This window comes from Myotis brandtii, unplaced genomic scaffold (genome assembly GCF_000412655.1).
Source record: "Myotis brandtii unplaced genomic scaffold, ASM41265v1 scaffold744, whole genome shotgun sequence".
Classification (NCBI taxonomy): domain Eukaryota; kingdom Metazoa; phylum Chordata; class Mammalia; order Chiroptera; family Vespertilionidae; genus Myotis; species Myotis brandtii.
In genome coordinates this window covers 2,103,364-2,113,737 of record NW_005370965.1, presented here as the reverse complement: position 1 = coordinate 2,113,737, position 10,374 = coordinate 2,103,364, and the positions used below count along the sequence as shown (strand labels likewise).

Sequence of the window (10,374 nt, the reverse complement as noted above, 5' to 3'; positions counted from 1 at the left end):
TGATTATGGAAGCCTGGTTTTGAGAGGACAGAGCCCAAAGACTGAAACAGCCTAGTACATGTACTTACTACCACCTCAGAGCAGCTCCCAGATGCACCGTGGGCTTTGAGTAAGCAAGAAGTGAACTTATTTGTGTAAGCCAGTGGAACTGAAAATTGTTTATTGTCACCACACAAGCTAGCAAGTCCTGACTTATTTGGTACTGAAAACAACAGAGAACACTTGCAGGAGTGAACTTTGGGTTTGGGGGAGCTCTGTGCCAGGAACTAGAGACAAAGGCCAAATACATATTTTTTATTATAGGCATGCTATCTTGTTTCTATTCTGATGTCAACATATGAACCCATGTGCAATAAATAGAGCCTTGCCTCCCACATTTCCCAAGAATGGGTTCCCAGGATTAAGTGAACCATGGTCTGTGGAGTGCACTCAAAGTAAAATGTATCAAGCCCAGCTGGTGTGGCTCAGGTGGTTGAGGGTCGATCCACGCACCAGGAGGTCGCTGGTTCAATTCCCAATCAGAGCACATGCCTGGATTATGGGCTCAATTTCCAGTAGGGGATGTGCAGGAGGCAGCCGATTGATGTTTCTCTCTCACTGATGATACTCTCTCTCTTCTTCTCTCTGAAATCAATTTAAAAAACTATTTTTTTTTAAGTAAAACTCGTCAAGAAACAGGAGCTCTGAATTCAGATGCCAGGTGCTCTGTAGGCTGAGGCTGGCCATCCTCACACTCCTCCCCAGGTCCACATCTTGGTGCTGATTTCTGGGCTTCCGGAGGCACTTCCTGCCCGTTGGATTCACTGCTGATCACTGCGAAAAGGAACAAAACCCCTAAGGAGTCTCAATGTGGGGCCCATGAGGCAGCAGAAAACCCTATAATAAAGGGACTCCAGGAAAGACCCAGCAGCTTGCAGAACTTCTAGATAGGAATGTCCCTGCACCAGATGGTCTGTCTTCCCAGGGAATCCTCTCACTGGTAGAAGCTCCCTACACTAAGCACCAGAGTCTCCCTCTCTTGCACCACCACCACCTCACCCCACTCCACGCCCGTGCTCCCTCGGCCACCTCCTGTCACCTCTGCTGTGACATACACAGTGCCATCACATGCCAGACTCCCTTAGCCAGTCTTACCAATTATTTCAGGCGCTTGGTCACGTGCTGGCCTTGCTTGCTGGCCTCCTTCGTTCATCTCGGGGGAAAAAGATGAAATTGTCTTCTGCATATCCATCAGACCCACAGCACAAGATTGCACTAGATTTTCATGTGTGGATAGCTCTGCCCCTAAAATAAGTAAGGATTCAGGAAGAATCTTCCTCTGTCCCCCTCAAAGAGCCTCATGGCTCCCTTTCTTCCCTCTCTCCCTTGAGAGGCTCACTCTCATGAGGAATCTCACCTCCTCACCTACTGCCTACCTCTGTATTTGTGTCTTTCTCTCTACATTTCTCAAGTGCTTTTCTTTTTACGTTGAATCTACCTTTCGGTTTTTCTCTTTTCCCTTTACCTGCTATTCTCACTCACCAGCTGATAATAATCTTGGCTGAATTTGTGTTTATTCATAAGTTAGGCTCTTTTCCACAAAGGTAACTTATTATACACATATATAAATGTAATTTTGAGAACTATTTTGTAAAGTTTTCCTATAAATATATCAGTAATGTAATGTTTGCCAAAACATGTGATCCCCTTTAGAGCACAGAAATATGAGGACTTTCCTTTCCTAAAAAATGTTAATTGAGCATTTTTTTTTAAAATTACTTTTATTGATTTAAGAGAGGAAGGGAGAGGAAGAGAGAGAGATAGAAACATCAATGATGAGAGAGAACCATTGATTGGCAGTCTCCTGCACACTTCCTACTGGGGATCGAGCCTGCAACCCGGGCATGTGCTCTAATGGGAATTGAACCATGACCTCCTGGTTCATAGGTCAAGACATAACATGCCCTAACGGGTTTGGCTCAGTGGATAGAGCGTCAGCCTGCAGACTGAAGGGCCCCAGGTTCAATTCTGGTCAAGGGCATGTACCTAGGTTGCAGGCACATCCCCAGTAGGGGGTGTGCAGGAGGCAGCTGATTGATGTTTCTCTCTCAGCGATGTTTCTAACTCTCTATCCCTCTCTCTTCCTCTCTGTAAAAAATCAATAAAATATATTTCTAAAAAAGACATAACACTGAGCCACACTGGCTGGACTTAATTGAGCTCTTATTATGTGCCAGTCACCATGCTCAGGTCAGGGGACACAGCAAGTACAAGACAGATGAGGTCCCTGGCTCAAAATCACAGTCTACAATGGATGCCACAAACTAACTGCATTATCACGATGAAGTGTGAGTGTCATCCCACAGCCAGTACAAAGTGCTCTGAGAACATACAGACAGAGGAATGAATCCCATCCTAGAAACAGAAAATGGCTTTCGAAGAAAGTGTCATATAACCAGGAGATTGCTAGTTTAGGGAGGGCGTGAGAAGGGAAATAGACCTAAATAGAGGACAGAGCATGGGCAGAGGCAATTCAAGTAAATAAAGGAAGTCAGCATGACTAAGACTTGGAGTGAGAGAACAGAGGCTAAAGAAACAGGAGAGAATCCTATGGCCTGTGGCTTTGGAAGCTTCAGGAAGGAGATTGACTTAATCTCAAGTGTCCTGACTATCACTGGAGTTTAGATAGGACAACGGCATGAACACATCCACACTTCCGTCACCTCCATCAGCTGATGGTCAAAGGAAAGTTTTCAGAGATCTGATTAGCATCATGGCATTTGCGATGGAGAAATGGTCAGTTTGAAAATACTGCCAAGGTCAAGTCTCAGGGCTGGGTGACCGATGGGGTATGAGGGTTAAGGGAGAGGAGGACTCGGGAGGCGTCCTCCTGAGTTTCCTGCTTAAGAAAACTGGACAAGAATGACGCTGTTACTAAAAAGGGAAGTTACGGGGGGGGGGCGGGGGCGAGGAGACATATGTAATACCCTTTGTAATACTTTAAGCAATAAAAAAAAAAAGAAAGAAAAAGGGGGAAGTGGTCCTAGCTGGTTTGACTCAATGGATAGAGCCTTGGCCTGCGGATCAAAGGGTCCCGGGTTTGATTCCAGTCAAGGGCACGTCCCTTGGTTGCAGGTTCCTCCCCAGCCTGGGCCTTGGTCCCAGCATGCAGGAGGCAACCAATTGATGTGTTTATCTCACATTAATGTTTCTCTTTGTCTTTCCCTCTCTCTTCTACTCTCTCTAAAAGATAAATGGGAAAGTATCCTCATATGAGAATTAACAAATAAAAGGGGCGGGGAGGAGTGGCAAAGAAGAGGAGGAAGAGGATCTGGTTTCGTGGAAGAAGATGATGAGATCCATTTTGGAAGCATTAAATCTGAGGTTCCTGAAGGATATCCCAGTGAGATGTCCTTCAGGCTCTTAGATGAATAAGCTGAGAAGACAGATCATCTGGCCTTATGGATTGGGTGTCATGGCTATAAATGTTGACAGAAGACATAGCAGTTTGGAGGGCGGTTTATTTAATCTGAACAGATTACAAATGTCACTTTGAAAAATGGGGACACTTTACCCTGAAAACTCACTGTTAAAGAGGACAACCTCCTGTATCAGCAGCTTGTCCAGTGACTCTCCCTCAAATTTTAAATATTTCAATGTCTCCTCTCTCCTTCGTCACATTGCCCTCTCCACTTTTTCATTCACCCTCACTTAACACTCTGTCTTCATGATTTCTTTGTGCCTCTCCCCCACTTTCTCTTTTCTTGGTATTTACTTTGCCCCCAATGTCTCTCTCTCCATGTAATTTTTGTCGCTGTCCCTCTTTAGAGTTGTCAGTTTAGCTCCTGTCTGCTGTTTCCTTCACTTCCTCCCCTTTGTCTCTGTTTCTCAAAGGTTTATGTTGACACTCTGTCTGTCTCTACTCTTCCAATTGTTGTCTTCCTATGTACTGTCCTTGTCCCTCCATTACAAGTATCTTCTTTTGGCTTTGGCCGTACCACCAGAGCCCCTTCCCCCTACCTTCTCCATCTAAAGGTCTTCCACAATCATCTCTCCTACTTGTCAATCTGACAATCACATTTATTATTTGCATGTTCCTATGACAACTTCTGATAAAATTAGCTCCCTGCCAACCCTTCAGCAGCCTGGAAAAGTTTTGGATCTCCTGTCCCTTTAGGTAAAACTGGGCTCACTCCTATTACTCATGATTCAATGGCCCACTCTATCTATCTCTCCTATATTTATTCTCCTCACATTTTCTACCCAGAGAACCTTCCTCCACTGAAGAATTCAGCTTTCTCTTCTGTCTTGCCTCTGGGTCAGGGCTAAGGTGAAACAATGAAGGGACCTAAAGTGCCAAACTTAATGCCAAGGCACTTACTCTTAGGTTGTGCAAGTGAATATCTTTTTAAATTATGTACCCTAAGAAGACTGAGTTTCAACATGAAGGCAGTGGAGGGTGTAATTGGAAACACTGATTACAAACCCAAGGCTTTGCCTGGAATATCATATTTGAGAATAATGCTCATTTAATCAGAAATGACATTATACTTTTAGGAACTAAGGTTGACTTTATGGAGCCAATGGGAAACAAGTACCAGCCTTATTGGGAGAACGGGCCTTGTACCTGGCTTACAAAGTTTCCAGCCTTACAGTTTTCTTCAATATCCAACTACAATCCTCCAATCTAATGTTTCACATTTTTCTTCTACTTGCCTGACTCAGCATCACCAAGAACTAAGACTTGACTGCTCAGATCCCGACCAGACTCCAGGTTGTTTTGCAGGTGGTCTTTCCCTCACAGTCCAAAGAAGCACTGTGAACTGAAGCCTGGTGATTTGGCATTGACCTTGAAGGAACCAGCACCGCAGCAGACCATGCATGGGGTTGCAATTCTCCCTGGACAAGTGCTGATGGACACTAAGGAAGTCCAAAAAAATGGGTCACCCATGCCCTTGGATGGGAGGTAACTAAGACTATGCACAAATCACCAAGAGCATAGAGATCTTAACTTCAAGGAATTCGAGGAGGTTCTGTAAACATAAATGACACTGAGTTTTGAAGACTTGATACCACAACAAACAAATAAACATAAAACAAAGAACACAAGAAGTGGTGCTATACAATTTTCTACAGCTGATATCTGTGTCCACTGACTAGGTAATTCTCTCTTCTTTTTTTTTAATCCTCACCCAAGGATATGTTTTTCATTAATTTTTGCTATACAATTTTCTACAGCTGATATCTGTGTCCACTGGCTAGGTAATTCTCTTTTTTTATTTTAATCATCACCCAAGGATATGTTTTTCATTAATTTTTAGTGAGAGGCAGGGAAAGAGAGAGAAACATCAACGTAAGAAAGAAATATCGATCAGTTGCCTCCCCTCAGCACCCCAACAGGGAGGAGGTCAAACCTGCAACCTAGCTATGTGCCCTGACCAGGAATCAAACCCCCCCATTTTGGTGTACAGGACAACACTCCAATCAACTGAGCCACACTAGCCAGGACTGGACTGGTTAATTGTCAAGGTTCAACTCCTGGTTCTTGACTTTAATACAACATCTGTACTATTATTTCTCTGTTTCAGGCATCCCTCTTTTAAGATGTCTAATCTCTTGGACCCTAAAACAAATGTCCTTCACCACCACCTCTCAACTAGTTTTATAGGAACAACAGCAGCAAGAATCCTGAAGAGACTGTTTCTTATGCCCTGCTTCATCCCATTTGGGAGGCTTATGCTTACCTCTGAGTTGCTCAGTGACAAACAATATTCATGTTGAAGAAACAGGGAGTCTGATTGTTACAGTAATAGTTAAGAAATCTCCCCCACCCTTTGGTGTTTCAGAAATGACAAACCAGCTAACACTCTCCTCAGAGTTTCATCTCCATTCTGACTCATAACGCCCATAAGACTCTAAGATGACTCTCTTGTTTACATTCCTCTATAAAACCCCAGGCTCCCTTCTTTTTCTTTGAGATGGTCCTCATTAATGAATGTTCTCCTTATTGCAATAGTCTGAGTAAAATAATCTCCTTAACTTAAAAAAAATTTTTGCCCTAAGCCTCTCACATGTCTCAGCCTGCTTGCTTCCCTCACTCTTAAGAAAGTAGCCAGAGACTGGGCGCGCACGTGTGTGTGTGTGTGTGTGTGTGTGTGTGTGTGTGTGTGTGTGTCCCTTCCTCCCTCCACATGACTTAACCAGGTAACTGGTTATTTAAAATGTAGGAATCAATCACAGTTACCTTGTCCACCATTCAGCAGTAAGCTGAGCAACTCTTTTGACTCTCTCTCCTTTTTTATTCCAGGAGCTTTGGATTTACCAGGCACTTAAGAGAGATCAAAGGAAAGGAGAGACCAGAGCCAGTGACCAGGAAAAAGGCTAAGGTGTGGCCATCCTGAGCTCTGAGATTGAAACTAAAGTCAGCTGCTCCTTGTAAAGAAATACTGCCGCTCCAAGAATCCCACCTCAAATCCAACCAAACCCCCTTCTACCTCTTTCTCTCCCTTTTTCAATTTTCGACCAGGGTCCAATCTCCAGGCATTGCTGCTTCTACCTAGGAAGGTATTTCTGCATCCTGGCTGCCACTGGCCTCTGTCTCCCTGACTTCTCCTGTCCCCTGTTTTTGTCTTCTTTTTTCTGGCGATGCTCTCCAGCTCAGTCCTTGATATCTCTATTTTCCTTCCCAGCTCTCTTCCCCTACACCTCCCCACCTATATGGCGGGTTCCCTTCCTGTTCTCTCTGTCTCTGTGATTTCCCCACTTAACCCACAGAAACAAAAGATGCACTTTTTAGTTTTATCAATGTATTCTGGCAGTGGGAAGAGGGCGATGGGAAGTGACAGCTTAAAGGATATGGGGTTTCCTTTTGAGGGGCTCAAATTATTTTGGAACTAGATAGAGGTTATGCTTGCACATGTTGCACACTTTCAAGTGGTTGATTTTATGTTATGTGACTTTTACCTCCATTTAAAAAGGAAAAAAGAACAGAGGCTCTGGCTTCAGAATGCCTGGGTTCATCTTTGCTTATTTGAACCCAGGCCAATTATGTACATGGTCTCTTGAGACTTCAGTTGTCTTATGTGCATGATAGACATGTAAGTGATACTAACCTCTAAATGCAGGTGTGAGCACTAAACCCACAATTAACAGATAGATGTTCAATCAAATGAGCTCTTAATAATGTTATTTTTATCCCTTCTTGCTGTCTTTCATTTCCCGTCTTTCTCTCTCTCTCTTTCAGTGCCCACATCTCCTTCCCCACACCCCTACCACTTCCTCTTTTTTCTATATGACGTCCTTTCTTCTTGCATATTTCTGCTCTTAAATAACATCCCCCACATTTAAATTTGTCCCTTCTTCCATCCTCAAGGTTGATGTTGACTATGGGCCCATAGTTCTTAGCCCTTCACAGCTTCACAGTGACGGTTTCCTATGGAAACTCATAATTTACACTTGGGATCTTAATCCACCCTTCAGGTTACTGGACAAAGAGTCTCTCTCTGCCACCTCTTGCTAATACCCTTGGGTTCCACACAGAATCAGGTCATTTTGGAATCAACTCAAAGTAACACTCATCTACCACCCCATGTTCTCCTGGTATTCCTTCCCCAGCACCACCATCTCCTTTCGGTTCCTTTATCTATTTTTCCTCTTAGTCATAAGACAGCAAAGCTTGTGTCTTCTCATAATTACCTCGTTCACAGCTTGGCTGAGTGCTGGGCATTTCGTGTGTCTCTTCTCTATCACTTTCCCAGGAAAAATGTTTGTCTTGGATCACTGAACAAAGGAAAGAAATTAATTAGAGGTTGCAGGTAGGTAATTAGGGACACCACCTCATAATTACATGTCTGGGTGACCCATGAATCCATGTCTTTCAATGGGGGGACTTCTGGCCCTTGGGTCAGTGAATCTCAGTGGCTCCTGACTTGGTGTTGCTTATCCCTTTCCCTGGGGCAATGAGGGGGGGGGGGAACAACACAAATTCTACAGTGATGAGTCTTGGGTTTTAAGGATGGTGGTGAAACTAGAAAAGTTACTAAAGTAATTAATCACCCAACAAGATGATCAGAGAGGAGTAAAAGCATTCTCAATATAAATTCTATAAGTGGAACGTCTCTGTGAACTGTACAAACCTTAGAGAAGAACAGAGGAATCTTCTCATTAAGAGAGCTAGTTATTCCCGAAGAAGAAAAAAGGACATTATTAAGCCCAAATTAAGCCCTAGTACAGTAGTCACTTGGCAGTTTATTTTACACGGCAGTTTTGTTCACAGTTACTTCCATTCATACTGCCTAACATAGGGCCTGAGAGGTGGTAAACATTTCATAAATACTTGTTAAATGAGTGACTGAGTTAATGAATGAATGAAAAGTAGACTTGGACCCCAAAAGGGAGGGGAAAAAATTGATTACCATTTTTGAAGCTTCTATGAACCTGAATTAAATCAGGATACTCCTTCAGATGAACCCTGCTGAACAGAGCTTGTAAAAGTGACCGATCAAACATCTTCTCAAGGTGGCAGAGAATATGATATACCACTCTTCTTACAGGAACCAAGTCTTTACAAGCTTCTTGAGAATCCTTTAAAACAGTGCAATGGAAAAAATATATAAAGTGATCGTTTTAAAGTTAAACAACCATCAAGGAAGTAATTGCATAGGAACTCAGTCTACTTTTTCAGTGTAATTGTAATTTCCATGTCATATTTTAGAACTTCTAGTATATTTGATCAATTGCTTAAGATCACAAATGGAGCCTTCCTCTTTACTTTTGAAATTTCATCCTGCCTAGGCTGTTTCAATAATGGATCTTTGCACAGCAACTGAGGGTATGAGAAGTCCTGATAAGACTTTAGGATGCAGGGAGATGCACAATGCACAACCACATGGTGACGAGTTAAATTCCTTCTCTGTCTCCAAGAGGATCCACTAATCAAATTTGCTTGAATTCCAAGACTCCCAAACTACCTAATAAAGTTTAAACACTTTGGAGGAGACAGCCACAAGACCAAAATTTGATTTATAATGGCACAAATTCCCTGTGGATTTCATTTGAAATAAGTGGATATGATAATGAAATACTGTCCCAATTCTTTCAATTATTTTAATTTTATTTCATTTTGCTATACTGTGTAAATTGCTATGCATCTGCAAAGCATATCAGTTTCAATCCAACCATTTCAGCATTACCCTCCACCCCACACACATACCCCAACATGCCCCACAGACAAGAAGGGCTTCATGGGCACAGATAATAGTGTGGTAAAGGCCTGGGTGGATGGAGGAGGTCAGTGGGGAAAAAGGGGGACATCTGTAATACTTTCAACAATAAAGATACATTTTTTAAAGGGAGAGAAAGGCTTCAATTAGAATAGAAGTATTGTTAGTGATATCTTCTTGCCCAGTCACCCTCAACCTTACAGGATGATTTACTAATTTAGTAGAGTCTTCCCATGAAAACTATAAAGGGCTAGATTTTTAATCTAGGATGCCAAACACAAATTAATGTGAGGCTAGGGTACCATGGAGAGATATAATTCATTTCTCTTACATTATAGAGCTCTTCAGTGATGAGGGAGTGGTCTCTGAGGCTCTCAAAGAAAGGAAATGGCTTTGTTATTGCTTTTGCTATCTCCACCTTATTTTTCTTGAAGTGAGTCAAAAGAATTTCATGGGAAGTTGTCTCTTTGTGCTGAACTGTTGAAAACATCCTAAGGGAAAAAATAGAATGAGAAAATTAAATGTTAAGATTCAAGACTTATGTGGTCATCATTTCACAGTGTATACAAATGTCAAAGTATTATGTTGTAGACCTGAAACGAATATAATGTATGTCAATTATACTTCAATTTTTTTTAATCTTCAGAATTCCATTTGTGAAGAAATGAAAAGAGGTAGGTGTTGGTCGTCAAGACATGAAGAGTGGGAAAGAAAAAGTTGCTCAGATCCCATCAGGCCCACATGTAGAAGACAAAGGCAGAACTAACTCTGAAAAATTCTGCTGGATCAACTTGAAGGAAGTATGTAATAACAAGACTGACATGTGACACTTCTGACCCATAGAAACAGAGTAGATTATTCAAGGCCTCAAACACTCCGAAGCAGAGGAAGATTCAAAGCTGGGGATAGCACCACTGAGGTAGTCGTCTCTGTAAGCTTCACCAAAAATGGCTTCAGTTCAGGATTCTGTATTGAGGGGTGAGCTGAGACAGCAGTTTATCATTCAGAGGAAAAGACTTTCTGGGCCTGAATTCAAATACAGGAGTCAGTAGCAGCAGCACTGCCCGCGGGTTTTCTCCTGTGAATGAGAACTGGAAGCAAAGAGCAGGTGCCTGAGAACTTCAGGTGGGAACATTCATTCCCAGCTCCTGGTGTTTTCTGCCCGGGAGCGGAA

At 42.6% G+C, this 10,374-nt stretch overlaps 1 protein-coding gene across 1 annotated transcript in view; it reads right to left on the bottom strand.

Moving 5' to 3' along the window:
• Nucleotides 1-596: 596 nt before the first annotated feature.
• Nucleotides 597-10,374, bottom strand: part of LOC102249208 (nuclear body protein SP140-like protein) — a 16,889-nt gene continuing 7,111 nt past the window's right edge. The window contains exons 2-6 of the mRNA XM_014530610.1: nucleotides 9,532-9,691; nucleotides 8,394-8,562; nucleotides 7,675-7,758; nucleotides 1,135-1,284; nucleotides 597-813 (exon numbers count right to left, since the gene is read on the bottom strand). Of these exons, the coding sequence (XP_014386096.1) occupies nucleotides 668-813; nucleotides 1,135-1,284; nucleotides 7,675-7,758; nucleotides 8,394-8,562; nucleotides 9,532-9,690 (708 nt within the window). The 5' untranslated portion in view covers nucleotide 9,691 and the 3' untranslated portion in view covers nucleotides 597-667. The remainder of the gene's footprint in view (nucleotides 814-1,134; nucleotides 1,285-7,674; nucleotides 7,759-8,393; nucleotides 8,563-9,531; nucleotides 9,692-10,374) is intronic.